Here is a 16,983-nt window from a genome sequence, read left to right on the forward strand (position 1 = left end):
TTTTATTATTTGCATACCTCTGCAGTAACATGGGAATTAAAATAAATGCCCTTGATGATTTGCAAGAGACAGTGGGATTCCTTTCACTCTGCAGTGTTATTTGCATATGTATTTTTTTCAGGGTTATGCAGAACGTGTTTAAACTTCTACTGGTGTAAAATGTTGTGGGAGGTAAACTTGCAGCCAGTATGTAAACTTGCAGTTTGTTTTAGGCCAATGTTATTTTATATATACTTCTGAGAAGTCAATAACTGTATGAATGTAATATTAATCCATTAATCCATGTAATATTATTGGGTTGCTGTTTATTTGAGTTGCTATTGTTGGGTTGCTCTTTACTTAAAACCAGTTGAAAAAAACAAACTTGAGATCTTCTATCTGTTTGGTTTTCTTCAGCATTTGGACTAATGCTCTCAGTTGGCTTGCTAGCCATGCCTATTCATGAATTCACCAGTTGGCATTGTTAGATTAGCTGCTGACAGGTATTTTTTAAATTCTGTATACCTGAAGTACCTACAGTGTAAGAATTCAGGAGAGCTGTGTAGTGCAGTTGTTTATACCATGAATTTAATGTTGGTCTGAATTTCCATTGAAGTAATGGTAATTGTGTGTTTTGAGGAATGTCATTCTCCATTTAAAATGAATTTGAAGATATTCAGATGTTTCCTCAGTTTACTCTCTGTTAAGACTATGTTTTCATCATAAGAAGATCTTTTCACTGGAAAGGCATCTGAGGTTCATAGGCTTTGGAATTGAAGTTTGGTGATCCAGGGGTCTCTTACAGGGAGAGATTTGTTGTATGAACTATAGAAAGCGGCCTTCCTTTAGACCTTATGGCTTAGATACAAATTGGAGAAGAAGAATGTATATAAAAAAGCAGTGGGCAGACAATGCATATCTGTACTGATGTTTTGTACCAGAACAAAATATTCTTATATCTCATAGCAGTTCTTCCATAGGGTAGCACTGTTCTCAGATTTTTTGGCTTTTTTATTTTTCTTGTGTGTGCAAAGTGCTTGCTCTATGAAGTGTTGATATTTCCCATTGCAAAGAGTTTAATACTGAACACCTGGCTAAACCAGCTCCTGGCATTGAAAACCAGCCTCAGCAAGGTGTTAAACAACACTTTTTTTTTCCTCCAGAAAGACAGCTTGGATATCTGGAGGGTAAACCCTCCATCATGAAGCAGAACAGTTCCTACATTGCTTCCTGCTATGTCCTTCAATTTGTAGTGAGCATTACAAGTGCAGCTTGTATGCTGTCCCACCACAGGCTTGACTGGTGAATGAGTGAATGATGATTTATGTCTTGTTGAGGAATGGCAAAGACATCTGTGATCAAGCTGATATAGCTAAGATGTTCAGACACTTAAATAATTCATGTAATTTTGAGATTCTCTAAACAGACATCTTTGAGCTTCTGGGGATGTGGCTTACTGTGGAGTTCTGTGGGCTTTTTAAACTATACTCCTGCTGAAAGGAGTGCTTCTGCCCATCTTTCCTCAGGTTGGACTCTTTCCCTTTTGCCACCAAAAAATATTCATGAAGCTATGCAGTGAACCAGGCTGGGGACCTGATTATGGGGAAAACTAAAACAAGCATCACCTTCTCCACAACTGAGGTTTTACCCACATCAGATAAATTAATTGCAAATATGAGCATGGGTGACAAGGACAGTCAGGACTATTTTTGTTGGGTTTTTATGCTGGTTTAGGGTGTTTCAAACTACAGAGTTTAATTTCTCTCCTGCCTCTCACTAGAAAAGAATTGTAGCAAAAAATGTAAAGCTCAGGTTTTTAATGAAGTTTATAGTTAGTTAATTGTGAGTTGCTTACTGTTCTCATGTTTACCTGATGCCTTGGTTCAGAAGCTGCTCCAGCAATCCTGCCTTTTTCCTCTGTGAGGGAAAATGATCTCTTTGTTTCCTTGTGTTTGGTGTTTTGGACAAATCTTCAGTCTCCTGCAGCCTGCATGCAGCTGATCGCCAGGCTGTGATCTGAGAGGGAATGCATAGCACTTTGCAGTGGGTAGAAAAGCCAAATGGGGAGCTCAAAATAGGAATATCCTCACAAATTGTTTTACTGATAACTTGTATCAAAATAGCAACCTTTTTCTGAATTCTAGGAAACGTGTAATTGAGGCTGTTTAAGTTATGAGTATGGTGGATATTTTAATGGGGGAAGGGCTATGTGAAAGGCTGTTGAGACCCAGAGCAGCTTATTTTAATACTACAAATGGGAGGGGAATAAAAGTAAAAGTCTCTCTTTTCATTTGAGATAAACTGAGCAGATGAGCAACCTTAATTACACTTCAATTTTTTTTTCATTCTCTGGGAAGTTAAATGATACCTCCTGACACAGCACAAAACTAAGTTTTATTAGCAAAGTACTGTAAAAATCTATTATTGAGTTTAATTCAAAACTTGCATTTAGTATGAAAGTTGAAATGTTCTAATAAATAATTATTCTTGTTTGCAGATAACTACTCTTATTAATCATAAGGATAAACCAAAGCGTTCAGACAAGACTCTGCAAGCAATCCAGCGAGTGGGCCAGGCTGTTAACCTGGCAGTTGGGAGATTTGTTACTGTGGGTGAAGCCATAGCCAATGAAAACCATGAATTAAAGGAGGAAATGAGTGTTGCTTGCATCGAGGCAAGGAGAGCAGGTATGTAGTTACTCATGAAATTGTACTTGTGCCATTTTTAGCACACTATTTTTAGTGTCAGGCATAATGTAAGAACTTTATTATTTAATTGCTTAACCTTCCTCTGCTGGTTCATTCAAGGCTTGATCTGTTACCTGATTTTGTCACTTACTTAAATTGCTGTCATCTTACTAATAGGGAATGGAATTGTGTGTTGGCTTTGATTTTTATAGGATCATTTGCCTCAAGGGATTACCTGACTGCTATTTTTTTATGATGTTACTACAGACAAAGAGCAGAGTGTTGGGAATGCAACTTTAGAGTTTATTGCTGCCAAGTTAAAAAAGTGGAGTATTTAAAGTTATTTAAGTGTTATACTACTGTGGTCATTGCATTCCAAATCTCAGTGTCTGAATGAAGGTCAGTGTCAACCCATATTTCATCAGGACTCACTAAGATGACTCACATCAGTCATCTGATGACTCCACTCACTAGAATGAAAATCATACTATGCTTGCCTTTTTGCTGGATTCAAGTTTCGTTGCAAACTTGCTGTGTGTAAGAATTGAATGTGAAGTGTGGATAATTGAGTTGCCTGCTGTCACTCTCCTTCTGCCAGGAGACTCTATTTAGGCAAACAGGGGATTGCATTCTCTGATGCTGTAAGACAATGTCAGTGTCGTGCTAAAAACTGCTTTCCTAGATACTAAATACTGTTGCTTGCATAATATTTCAGTGGCCCTCAGTAAATGCATATTTTTAAATCTGCAGTGTAGGCTTTGAAATGACATCTAGTAGAATGTTCCTTTTGTTGTTAGTGGGGTGAGGTTTTGTTTTTGTTTTCAAATACTTTTGGATTATGGGAAATGCTACTTGAAGCTTTTCCAGTTTGAGCAGGTGGATGACCCTGCAAGTGTGATACACATTCTACTTGCTCTGGCCACAGGGAGACAATCTTGAGCTTCTGTTGTGGGGACAAATAAATGACCCTTCAACAACCTTTCAACATTAATATCTTGCTTACTGTAGGATGGAGCAATATTCTACTCCAAAATGTGGGTTACTGTACTTGAAACTGATCTGTTAAGTTAAAAAGGGGGCTTGGGTGGCTGTTTGGTTTTTATCTTTGAAATTACTTCAGAGTCCTGAAGAGCTTGTCTTTGGTGACCTAACTGGTGTATGTCTTGTTGGATCGCTGTTCTGGCCTCAGACTTTGGGGATGCAGTTCATACTATTACTTGTGATTAAATGAAAAAAGAAGCTTAGAAATTGGGTATGGTGCTGTAAGAAATCCTCTGAAAATCTCTCAACAATGAGTCACAATGTCTAGAAACACTCTGATGATGAATGATTGTTCTTGGGATTTGAAGGACTGTTCTGGATAAACCTTAGATTGAAAATTCCTAGTTGCTCCAGTAAACTTGGCTGCAAACAGAAATGTCCTAATTTAAAAACATTCCAATTATATGTGAAGCATGTGTTTTCTCTTCAGAGATCCAAGTAAAATGCTGACAAGCCAAAACTGCCAAAGTTCACATCAATAATCAGCTGCTGGAAGAGCAGTGCAGTCTGAATCTGTTTCTTGACTTGCTAGTTATGCTGTGGTTAAGTATTTTTTTCTCCCTATCACTGTATGCAGGAGGAGCTCAGAACCTAAAAATAGTCTGTGATACTTTATTCCAGCAAAAGACTATAGTTCTTTTGTATTGAAAGTTTTATTTCCTGTTATGCAGTAACAGCCTCAGTCTAGAGGAGTGAAGATACGGCTTGTTTGCATTTCTGTCAGCCTCACGTTTATTTTGGCATGGCTCAGTTGTTCATTGCATTTGAGATCTAACAGCTTACATGGGAAATCCACTATAGCAAACATGTTTGCTCCTGGTTATTTTTTTGATGGAGGGTTTTATGTGCCAGTTGTATCTCTGTGGACTGTTCAGTGGTGGACAAAGTAATATAGTCCTTTGAGCAGATAAATTCTTATGGCTAAATGTTGTCTGAACTCAGTTTCTCAACAAGGTAACCCAAGTGCCATTTTTAATAACTTTGGTGTTCCCAAGCAAGCAAAAAAAAAAATTCCTGGACAATTACAGCCAAGAATATTGACCATATTAATAAACCCTATGTTCTGAGGGCATAGGCAGTAGAAAGCCTTTACTCATTAGGGCAGGGAATCTGGTAGAGCTGTTCATACTTCTTTTTAGCCAATAAATTAGATTGTGTCTTAGGAATGGAGATTTTGCAAGGCATAAAAGATTTAAACACAAAAGGATTTAGAACATTAAGCATCTCAATTTCTGAAAAATGTAGGGAGTCTTTAAATCAATTGCATATTCTGCAGAGGCTTTGAAGGATGACAGATGTTGTATCTGTTTCTTGAGAAGGGTATAATGAGTGATTTGAAATGTTTCAGACTTGTTATGACTATTTGCTTGTAACAAACCTTGTAATTTGATTGACTCAAAATAGAATCCTAAAACACTGCAGAGGGTCATGTAGCAGATTTTGGGTTACATTATTCTTGCACTGTGTCAATATTTACCGTGATAGTATAGTAGAGGAATGTAACTTACAGATGCTCTAAATGTACGCTTTAGATGCTCATCTGTGATTTTCTTTTTGTCTTATTTTTCTCTCTAAAAACTAGGAAAGACTGGCTAATTTAAAAGAGAAAGCACATGTCAGGAATAAGTGTCATAGCTTTTCCAGTATTTTCTGCTGGTTGACTACATAGCTCTAAAGGAAGACATGGAGCAAAATAAAAGCAATAAATAGCTTTCTCATATTTTTGCTTTGATTTTAGTACAGAGAGGGCTAAGTTAAGATGCTGAAAAAATGGAAGTTTAAATGGAATCACAGAATAACTGAGGTTGTAAGCATCATTTAACTCCCAAGAATGGAGATCATGCAATTTCTCGTACACTGCTCATTTCTTACTTCTTTCTTCTGCCCCTACTTAAGGGTGTTTGACCACCTCTGCTGTGGCAAAAGTATTTTCTTACATCTTGTTTCATCACCATACCTACTGGGATCAGTCTGTCTGCGTCTCTCCATACCTGCCCCCTGGGGGGATAGATGTAGAGCACAGAAGACTCTGCCACTGACCTTCTCTTCTTGGGGCAGAATAACTCCCCCCCTTCAAGCTCTCCCCTTATGTCACTTACTCCACTGTGTCAGCTGAGGTGTTGAGGAGCCCAGAAGTGGACATAGTACTCCAGATGCTGGCTTACAAGTGCCAGAAGGAATGGAAGAATACTTTCTGCAGCCTTCCACATGCAGCTGGCCATTATTGCTGACTCCTGTTCAACTATTTGTTGGCCTCCCATATCTTTCCCCACAAAGATTCCCTGTTAACATCTGATCTCAGCCTGTAGGGCTGAGTGGTTACCCTGGCCCAGATGTGGTATTTACTGCCCTTGGACTTCACAGCTTTTCTATCAGATCATTATTTTTCAGCCTGTTCCTCTGTCTAGCAGTCCTGCCCTCCACAGTATCAGGCACTCACCCACTTTGATATTGTTCACACACTTGCTGAGCATGCTGACTCATCATCCAGGAAATAGTTTTGATGACTCCTGTCAGTCCCAGAGGTACACCACTGGAAGTTGACTGCCCGGTGAACTTTGTACCCATTATCAACATCCCCAAGCCCAACAGTCAGGCTCATTTTCTACCCACCTTTTTGTTCACTTAGTCCATATGATGAAGTTAGAAGGAAACTATGGGATATCATAGCAGGAGCCATGCTGAAGCTGAGATGCACAGCATTTGTTACTTTCTTTTTTTTGAAAACAGTGTCATCTCATTGTAAAAGGCACTCAGATCAATAAGGGCTATTCACCTTGGCATGTCTGTGATTGTTCTTCCTAATTGCTTTTTTCTGCTTAATGTGGTAATGTCTTCCAAGATTATTTTAATGTTAATCCTGGAGGCTGACTAGCCCACAATAAAACTGATTTTTTTCTTGTAAACCTTCTTTGACGTGGATGTGACAGTTGTCTTTCTATCATTGGAAATATCACCCAATTGTCATAATCTCTCAGTCATGGTAGGAGAATTGCAGTGACACTGAGCTGTTTCTTTGATTTGCTCAGATGTGTTTTATGGACTGGTGTACACCCATCTGGGTATAGCTTCTCCAGCTCCATCTCTTTACTCTAAGAAGTCTTGTTCCTCATAGCTTACTCCCAGGGCTTAATTCCTGTTCCTATAGTTGCAGATCTATAGGCAGAGAAGAAAGCCAGAAGTCTTGAGTTTCTATGGCTATCTGGAATTTTTGACAGGCAGATGTTGCAGGTGTTTCAGTGTACTCTGATAACTCTTTGTGTAACTAGCTGCTTCACCTATGACTTGATTCATCCTCAAGAAGGTGAATCCCATAGCATAAGAATGGGATAATGGTGTTCATCTTCTTTTGGTTACCAAAAGAACTTTGCATCTGTTTTAATTGTTCTCTGTGTGATTCTACAACATTTTATGTTATCATGGGTATTGTGACAACACAAAAATTGGTTAATCTGCTGACAGAGGTGAAAAAGTAGAGACTGGTGTGCAGTGAAATGAATTGGACTGTGGAGAATGCAATAGCCAGTGTGTTTTACTGTCAAATGATCTCCTTATTTGACTGGAGGCTTGTCCTACAGCTTCACTGGGAGTACCTCTGGCTTCCCCTCACTCTTTGAACTGCAGCTGTACTTCTATAAGTCCTCTTGCTTCTGTCCATTTCCAGGGCCTTCAGCTGTGGAACTCACTGTCTCTGACTGTACTATAGTACAGTATATTTGGGTGACTGATTATTTGGAGCATGCCTTTTGTGACCTGGCCTGGTCCCTGCAAATGTACTGGAAGTTCCTTTCCATAATGCAATACTATTTTGGCATCTTAAGAACCTGAGGGATTACAAGTATCAGAGGAGAGAAGCACTATGAAATGTGGAGCTCTGTAGTTTGAAGGACTGTCAGACCTTCCTTGTTCTGTATAGTGTGGTATTTCTGGAGTGCCAGTACTTCTTCAAAGGAGAGCACAAGCTTTATCAGGCTTTTGGAGTATTTTGCCTGCTTAGGTGGATTACCTTTGTTGAGGTTTTGCAAATGAGTCATAGGGAATTTGATCAAATCGCCTAGATTTGATCTTTAAGGATGATCTATAGGTCAGCTGTAGGTTGGTCATCTTGTCTTGCATGCTAACAAAAATCATGTCTCAGAGCTTGCCTGAGCCCAGTCTCCTAGCAGCCCTTCTCTGGTTACAGATTGCTCTGTCTTTCCTGTATAGCGCTACTATCTAGGGCACTCCAGAAGATTCAATTGGATATGGTCTGTGTTTCTTTCTCAGATAAGGAAATACATTAGCTGCAGTGGATGTAGAGTTTTTACCTGCATAAAAAAGGAAAGTGGTTAATTAAACCTTTTCAAATATCTAGTTAATTAAACCCAAGTTGAATACAAAGATGGTCATGAACCAAAAATCAGTGCTTCCTTTCCTTTTTTTCCTCTCCTGTCTCTGACAGTGCCCTGTTCAGTGGCCCTCCTTTGAATGTAAAGTGCAGTAGTTTCACTATAATGCTTCAGTCCTCCAAGTTGTAAAGTTACGGTTTGGAATCTCTTTATTATTCATGCCTGGAGACTTCTAAAGGAATAGGAAACCTATAAAATACGGGAACGCTAATTGAAATTTGGAAAGTGGAAGGGAGTTTATAGTTCTTTCTTCCTTGCTGCATCCCACTATTTCAGTGGATTGATGCTGCAAGTGTGAATACTGGTGTGACTTTGGCTATTAAAATTAGAAAAATACCTCCCATGAATGTTTTCTCCCTCCACACTCCCTAATTTTGCCCATCACCCCCCCCTCAAATAGCTGTAGATTACTGTAAACAAATTAGTGTATGTTACAGATGGAAGAATAAGGTAGTAGTGAATAGTAATCCACATTTAAATATGGAGAGGGTGCCACCAGCAGTCAGTTGAAGGAAGTAAAGTGAAATAAAAAGCATTGTAGATAGCTCTGAAATTGTCTTATCCCTCAAAGGTAAAAGTTAAGAATGCTTAATATCCCAGTGTCTTTCTTCTAAGTCTGGAAAGTCACTTTATTTTTTTTTTTTTTCCTTCTAGGTGAAACAATTGCACAGCTTACAGATGTGGCAAGCTTGGATCATCCAGAATCTGATAGCCACATAACAATCTTTACAGACAAAACGGGTGTGGTAAAAGCTGCAAGGTTATTGCTTTCTTCTGTCACAAAGGTGCTGGTGCTAGCAGACAGAATTGTTATTAAGCAAATTATAACTTCCAGGAACAAGGTATTGTAGCTTCTCTTCTGTTCAACTGATACCTGTAGTCAGTGCAAAAGAATGGTAGTAGTAAATGTGATACTGTCATTGTCTCTGTGGAGGAATTATAAATTAAAGAGATAAAAATTAATGTCTTGCACATGTTTACTTACCAGGTATCCAGGAATTATAAAATAAATAGATAAAAATGAATGCCTTGCACATGTTTACTTACCAGATATCCAAAAGGGGATGGCTCTAAGACAGTAGCATTAAAATTTTCAGTCATTCTGCATTTTATATCACCCATATTGCTTTATTCACTTATTATGTTAGAGAAGATGCTGTGTTACTGCTTATTTAATTTTAAATGTGCTGTGAGGTGAAAAGTGTGTCTGTTGATTAAAATGGTCAATAAATCTTCTACTTGCTAATGACAGGATTTTGTACCATCAGGATTAAGACAAAGAGAGCATTCTGGCATCTAGACAAAAAGCTGTGCGGAATGCACGTAAAAGTCTCTGCCAGTTGAAGTGAGGTTTACAGATTAAAAGCTTCTTGTACAGTTTAACTTAGGTCTTGAGATTTAGGATGAAACTGCTTGGTTGGTTTAAAGAATCTGTGAAGGCCCATTTAACCTCAAATATAATTTCATGCAGTGCAGACTTCACTGTCTGCCTGTAGGATATTCTTCCATTTTCTTCTTCACAATGTGCTAAAACAAAAATAGAAAAAGCCTATGTTTGAAAAATGAGAACCTGATAAGGCCTGAGGGTTTCCATTAATTTTGAGCTTGTAATCTAGAGCAGTGTCCCTCTTTCCACTTTTGACTCCTTAATGGTGTCTCTGTTGTATTCCTTTGTCCCAGTTTACTTTCCAGACCCACTGGACTCTATTTTGTAGCACCTAGATCCAAGACACTTAGTTCACTCCAGCATTCAAAACCAGTGAAATTACCTGCTTCTCTCTGGCTTTAGACTTGGCTGCACTGATCTGCTGTCTTTGTGCTCATTTCTTCTCTCAGTGGTTGATTCAGTTGGCAGCAGTGTTACTAATATCAGTTTCCATGCAGTAATCCTAATTAATTTACCTTTCCAAAAGTGGCAGGTTTAGGCTATGGAGCAACTGTGCAAATGCATGTATCACGGAAGGATAAGGAAGAATATATCCTTTGAGGAGCAGGCTAGGTTTCTGGTAATTTTAAATATGTATGAAAATACTGTCATATCCACACCAATATGAATATAGTGAGCATAGGTGCAGCATTTAATTTTGAAAGCATTTCAAGCAATCTCATAGTACCAAGTAAGTGTATCTGACTCTGACTGCCATAGGCACAGAACTGTAAAATATCCTTACTTGAAGGGGACCCAAGTCCAACTCCTGGCCCTGCACAGGACACCCCATGAGTAACACCATCTGCCCAAGAGCACTGTCCAAATGGTTCTTGAACTCTATCAGGCTTGGTGCTGTGACCACTTCCCTGGCACTGTTCCAGTGCCCAACCACCATCTGAGTAAAGAACCTTTTCCTGATATGCAACCTCACCTTCCCCAGAAAAAACTTCAGGCCATTTCCTCGAGTCCTATCGCTGAGGAGAGAAGAGATCAGTGCCTGCCCCTCCTTTTCCCCTCACAAAGCAGTTGTAACTGCATTGAAGTCTCCTCTCAGTCTCCTCTTTTCCAGGCTGAACAGACCAAGTGACCTCAGCAGCTGTTCATACGGGTTCCACTCAAGGCCCTTCACCATCTTCATAGCCCTCCTTTGAAACTCTCTAGTGGCTTAATATCTCTATATTTTGGTACCCAAAGCTGCCCCCAGCACTCGAGGTGAGGCCACCCCAGTGCAGAGCAGAGCAGGACAATCCCCTCCCTTGCCCAGCTGATGCACCCCAGGACACAGCTATTCTTTGTGATCTGGGTTTTACTGCATGCTCCTTTCTATGCATAGTGCATGTCTGGGAAAGTCTGCTTTTGTCTGTGGTAACAGTAGATCACAATTCACATCTCCAGGACCAGATTAAATAAATGGTGTTTTATATAGGCTTAATATTGGCTTAATATTTTTATATGCCCTAATGTTTACTGTAAAGTACTCCTGAAAAGTGTGTAGAGACATTGCTATGAAGAGACACTGCTATGCTGGATAGCAAAGAGATTCTTGCTGTAGAAGACTTTGTGGTAGAGGGATAATGTAGGCAGGGATTTAAGAAGTGCATGCAAATACTCTGAAACTGTGTAGTATAATATGGCAAAGAGGATGGAAAGATAGGAAGAGGAGCATCAGTACTGCCAACTGGAGAAGATTCTGGCTTCTTAAAATGAATCACTGTTCCAGAAGATCTCGGCTCCATTTTTATCTTAGAGACTGAATGCCCAGTGTTAAACTTTTATTGCTTTTTTTTTTTTTAATGCTTATTTCTGAACACCTTTTTTTTCCATTGTCATTATCTTCCTCATGTGAATAAAGAGTCAATCAAGGGTAAAGGATAGAAAAACAGAGTGGCTGGACATGCAATCCCTAAGACAAATGAAGTGGTTGAGATCTTCCAGAATGGTCATCTGTTCCAGAATCAGCTGATGATCCCCAGTGATCCTGTTCCTGCTTCCACATTCTCTGCACCATATATGCTGTCCTTGTGTTCTTGGATTGCATACATTTTCTTCCATACCTGCCCACATCTTTCCTACAAAATCTTTCCTTTACAAAATCAGTTTCATTGTCCATCAGACTTAGTCACTGCATCAGTGAGCTTAAGGTTTTGCTCCACTCACTGTCACCAGTCAGGATAGGAGAGCCAGAACAATAAGTAGGGAAGTGACAGATAGTGGGGGAGTTGCTGCATTGTTCATTTTGGATCAAAATATGGATGTGCCCTGAAGTGATGTCAGCCTACGACTGCTGTCTGCAAGGAGACATTCATCCTGCAGCACTAGCTGTGCAATATCTAGTGCTAATTTAGATGTTAATAAGAGCTTAAAGCCTCGTTTTTTTTAACATTTTTTTAACCTTTTAATTAAAATATGTATGTCTTCATTACTGTCCACATGTTTCTTGTTGAAAAAGCTTTAAAATGAAAAAATATGAAGCTATCACAGGTGTTTTGCATTGTATCAGCATCTTGAATAAGCTTTAGACAAATTTAGAGCTGTCTATACAATTTTTTGGAATGTCAGAGCTCTTCCTGGGATGTCTAGAATTATTCAATGTAATGGAAATGCATGTGCTTTCACTGTAATTTTTATTTGACAAGAAATTTGTCATGAGAAAAACACAGAAAACTGTAACAGTTTTTTGCAGCCAAGGTCAGACTCATAAACTACTTCATTTGATTAAACCTAGAATGGTTGAGCATCATTAATATTTCTTTTTATCTATTCTTAGAAGAGAAAGTTGGGCCTTAGCTTGTATGTTTTCCTCTTTTATCCACACTTTTCTACATCCTCACTTCCCCAGTCCTGTGGTTCTCTCCTTCTTCCACTCTCATACTGCTATTTTCACAACTTCACGCATCTTCCTTCCAAGTCCTTCGTACTCCAGCCTTTCTCATGCATCAACACCCAAATCCAGAATATTTCTTTCTGCAGCCTTTGTGGAAATGGTTGCCCAACCTATTATCCTCATACAGATTGTTGCAGTCTCATATTGCTTGATACAAGCTGTGAATTCCACAGCAGTCGCAGAGTTTAGTGGGCCATTTGCTTTACTTAGTTTACAACTGATATTGAGCAGCTGCTCTGCCACAAACAAATGGGTGCTTCTAGGAGAGTTTGCCTGGGTTTCAGGGAAGGGGGAGTTTGTCATAATCAGGTGTGTACAGTTTTTGTAGTTGGTGGGAGATACTTTTGGCATAAAAAAGGAAAAATCAGTTGAAGTTTCTCCCTTTCAAGTACAGTCTATTAAATTTTCATGCAGTGTTTTATCTCTAGTCTGAAAGACAATACAGAACTGCTTTGAGTGTTTTCCCTTTTGAAGACATTTAGTGGATTTGAAAGGTGTCTTTGAGATTAGCAAGTATATGTCTAACCTGAAAAATGCAGATGTTAATTTCTGTTATAATCCATAATGTAGTGACTTCACAGGATATCTTCAGTAACCAGTAATTTATAAGCTCTATGATAGTTTTTGCTGAATGTTTAAAAAAAAAAGCTTATTTTACATGCTTTCATGTATCTTGAGTAAGAACATGGTACAACTTGGGTATATTTAGTTCTTTGTTTTATATGCAACTAATAGAAATATCCAGAGTTAGAGTAGGTTGTTATGGAAAGTATAAAACTATGTATTCACTTATTTCTAACTTTTTTGTTCAAATTTGTTGAATTCTGTTGCTTTTTTTAATATACAGAGCCACTGAAATGCATGTCTGTACAACTGTGATTTTAGACTTTGAAAGTTAGGCATCTGAAATGGAGTTACAACACAGGGGTATCAATCTGCACTTGTTACTCTCATATTAAATTTTAAACCACATTTTTTTCTGAATCTGGAAGCTGAATCCATTAATACTGTTACTTAATACTGTAAGGAGCAAGGAGAATGATTTTTGAGGGTGGACAACAAATTACTCACTTTGAATGAAGCATGATAATTCACTTATATTTGATTTCTAGCTGTTGTGTTATTAATGCTTAAATAGTAACAAAATACATGCATTTTAAACTACACACCTTAGGAGTGTCTGTAAATAGTAGTATTACTTGTACGGTATTATAATGATGTTTTTTGTTCAGCATCTTGATAATCTATAGTATTTTCCGTTATCTTACAGGTTCTTGCAACAATGGAGCAACTAGAAAAAGTCAGTAGTTTTCAGGAGTTTGTACAGATATTCAGCCAGTTTGGAAATGAAATGGTGGAGTTTGCCCATTTAACTGGAGATCGGCAGAATGTAAGTATTAGGAAGAGGTTGTAAGAGAATGTTGCACAGTATCATCTTCATCTTATTATCAGGAAGGTGGATGATAAAAGAAAACAAAACAATTGCTGGTGTCCTGTCTCTGGAGCCTACCCGCTCCTAGATCCACCCAAAACACATATTTTGATTTTAAAGCTTAGCCCGAGAAATATAGCTGCACTGTTTGCCCTGCATATTTTCCAGAAGCCTGGGTGTGTGATATTTACATTGTCTTTTGGCTTCGGTCACTGTCTTTTGGCTTTAACTTTTCTGGCTCATTACTCTGGTAGAGTTTGACTGTTGTGACGGAATATTTGATGTTTGCATGTAGTGAAAGAACTTCATTATCTTAAAAAACTCCAAATGGATTCTAATAAAGCATCTGCTTGGTGGCTTGTTAGATTTTGGGGGGTATTATTATTATTATTATTATTATTATTATTATTATGAAAAATTTTTCTAGGTTTAGGTCAAAACCTTCTTATATTAGAGCAATGAGTTTTAGTTCTCACAGGCAACTACTCTGTCAAAGCCTTTCATTCATACTGGAAGCTTTTTTCCCCACTACTTCCATGTAAATTAAAGAGTTTGCTGAGGCTTAAGACTTCTGCTGTGAGCCCTAGTTGCTTTCCCTTGATAATCCAATCCTCTGTTCAGAGCTAAACCAGGGTTCGCTATAAATATACAGTGTCCCTAATATCCAGCAAAATTCAGAATTCAGTTTGTATAAACAAATTGATCAAAATCATGTGTTTTCTTTTACTGTTGATATGTGCATGCTTGGTGTCAAAGAACCATTACTGGGAAAGCTACTTAAAGGAAATACCTATTTAGAAGCGAACTCTTTTTTTTTTTTTTTCTTGAAGTATTTTTTCCCTGAGCAGTTGTTCCTTTGAAAGGGAAACATGCATTATTAGGAAGTCTTATTCACTTTTCAACTATGCTGAATTTTCAGTGTTAAGTGGTCTGCTCTCCCATCTTTGCCTACTTGATTCTTTTGACAAGAGTGCTGTGTTACCACTTTTTCAATTTTGTCAAGACTTTCTTGATATGCTCAGTGTGTAGACTGCTATGTGGCATTACTAGTTTTATGGGGAGGAAGCATTCCCTCACAGTATTTTTAAGTGTGCCATAAATTCTTGAGTGCCATCAGATTTATCAGTGTGTAATGTCAGAATTTCAGAAATCAACTGTTTTCCTGTTTGGTTGTTTTGTTGGTTTGGTTTTTAGTGTGATTTTTATCTTAAAGATTTTCTGTAGTTGCTAAATACAGACATTATGAAAATGTCAAAACAGACTACTGCTGTGATTTATCTGGGTGTTTTTTTTAATCTTGGGTATATTAGGATTCATTACATCCTGTAAAGCTTCAGCTGGTCCCATTCAGTTTTCTGTTTGACACTCAGAGAGCGCTCATCTGTCTTTGTGAGCAGTGAGAAGATTGTAGTTGTAGCTTTCTAAGTTCTCCCCCTTATTAGACCCTCTTGCACGTTGAGGGATTGATGTCTTGCCCTCTTCCCCCATATCCTGATTTGGAGTCTAAATTCTTTTGTTTTGCTGAACTTTGCTGGGGCTATAGTTCAGTTTTGCAGGTGTATCCATCTTTCCCTGGAAAGTTCTTGATAAATTTCTGTACTCAGAGCAGAGAAATACCAAGGAATTGCTTTTTCAGCCTATTAAGGCTTTTTTTATTACTAGTATGTAGCAAATGCAAAACTCAAGTAGAAAAAAGATTTTGTTTACATTTCCTCCACTGCAGTATAATGAAAAGCAGGTGTTCTCTGTTTCTGCCTTACCTTTCCCTCCATTTCAGAAAATATTTCTTATCAGCTATTCTTTTCACCTCATTTTTCTGTTTTATGAATAATGCCTTATGATAAAGGTATCAAAATTAGCAACAGTTTACATAACATTCTCTGTATCTTGGAGATCTTCTTTCTTTGAAATCTGAATTGAATAGAGCCAAGAATAAATGCATAAATTAAAGACTGTCTTCAAAGTAAGTTCTAGATCATGAGTTAGGCTGAAAATAGCAGTTGTCAGAAATTAGAAAGCTTTCTCACAACCCATTCACCTGCAAGAGTTCTTTTTCCAGTCTCACAAGTTAATATTTTAGATATTGTGTCTTTTTTGTTTGTTTGCTTGTTTGGTGTTTAGGATTTGAAGGATGAGAAGAAAAAGGCTAGAATGGCAGCATCTAGGGCTGTTCTTGAGAAGTGCACTATGATGCTTCTGACCGCTTCAAAGGTGAGTGAGCTTGTGCACCCTTACACAACTTGGCTAAATCACAAAGCATGGCATCTGCCAGGAGAGCTGACTCTCTTCTTTCAGCCCCACTTTTGATTTATTGCTAAAGAAGGGTATAAGTGTAAAGAATGAGGAAAGAAAATCTTTATATTGTAAGTAACAGTGTGAACTTAACAGCAGTTCAACAGAAAGAATTCACCATGTTCTAAACATGCTCTTTAGACTTGCCTTAGCAGGAAGCATTCATTTTAATATACTGCATGTGTACTCTTTCATAATAGTTACTCTACTTTCTTTAAAAAGACTTGTCTGAGGCATCCAGACTGTGAATCTGCTCGTATTAACAAAGATGGAGTTTTTCATCGGATGAGACTAGCTTTGGAACAGGTGATAGAAATTGTAACTGACTCTAGACCAAATGGAGAAAATGAAATGGCCCCCATCAGCATATATTCGGGCATCAAAGAATTCAAGGTAAGAGTAGAAATAATATTGTTTTCTACAACCAGTAAAGTACCTCTTAACTAGGATTTTGGGAAAAAAAAAAAGTGGTTTTAGATTTGAGATCATGGAGCTGCATCTTTTCAGCAGTGTTGACTTAAATAACTGTCCTATAATGTTAAGGAATCTGTCAAGAGGTGACTATAATTTAATTGTCATTGCCAAAATACACCTCTCATTCTGAAACAGTATACATTCAGAACTCTAATATTTTTTGTGAGGTGATGCATTGACATTGAATAAACTGAAGTATTACAATGTGATCAGAACTTCATTAAAATAGTTGTTGTTTGAGAATTCTTGCTTTTTAAGTGTTAAAGTTTTTAAAACCGCATGCAAAAATATTCATACAAACATTTAAAAGAGCAAACTGACATTCAAAATAAATGTTCTGAAGTGAAATTTTATCCTGTAGTTCAATGGACCTTTTT

At 38.0% G+C, this 16,983-nt stretch overlaps 1 protein-coding gene across 3 annotated transcripts in view; it reads left to right on the plus strand.

The window, feature by feature from the left end:
- Window positions 1-16,983, plus strand: part of CTNNAL1 (catenin alpha like 1) — a 57,149-nt gene that overhangs the window by 18,604 nt on the left and 21,562 nt on the right. For all 3 annotated transcript variants that reach the window (XM_085571791.1, XM_021528720.3, XM_021528721.3), the window contains 5 exons: window positions 2,477-2,666; window positions 8,750-8,937; window positions 13,679-13,798; window positions 15,962-16,051; window positions 16,355-16,525. In XM_085571791.1, coding sequence (XP_085427917.1) covers window positions 2,477-2,666; window positions 8,750-8,937; window positions 13,679-13,798; window positions 15,962-16,051; window positions 16,355-16,525 — 759 coding nt within the window. The remainder of the gene's footprint in view (window positions 1-2,476; window positions 2,667-8,749; window positions 8,938-13,678; window positions 13,799-15,961; window positions 16,052-16,354; window positions 16,526-16,983) is intronic.

The sequence above is a fragment of the Lonchura striata genome, chromosome 2 (genome assembly GCF_050655825.1).
Source record: "Lonchura striata isolate lonStrDom1 chromosome 2, ASM5065582v1, whole genome shotgun sequence".
Lineage (NCBI taxonomy): Eukaryota > Metazoa > Chordata > Aves > Passeriformes > Estrildidae > Lonchura > Lonchura striata.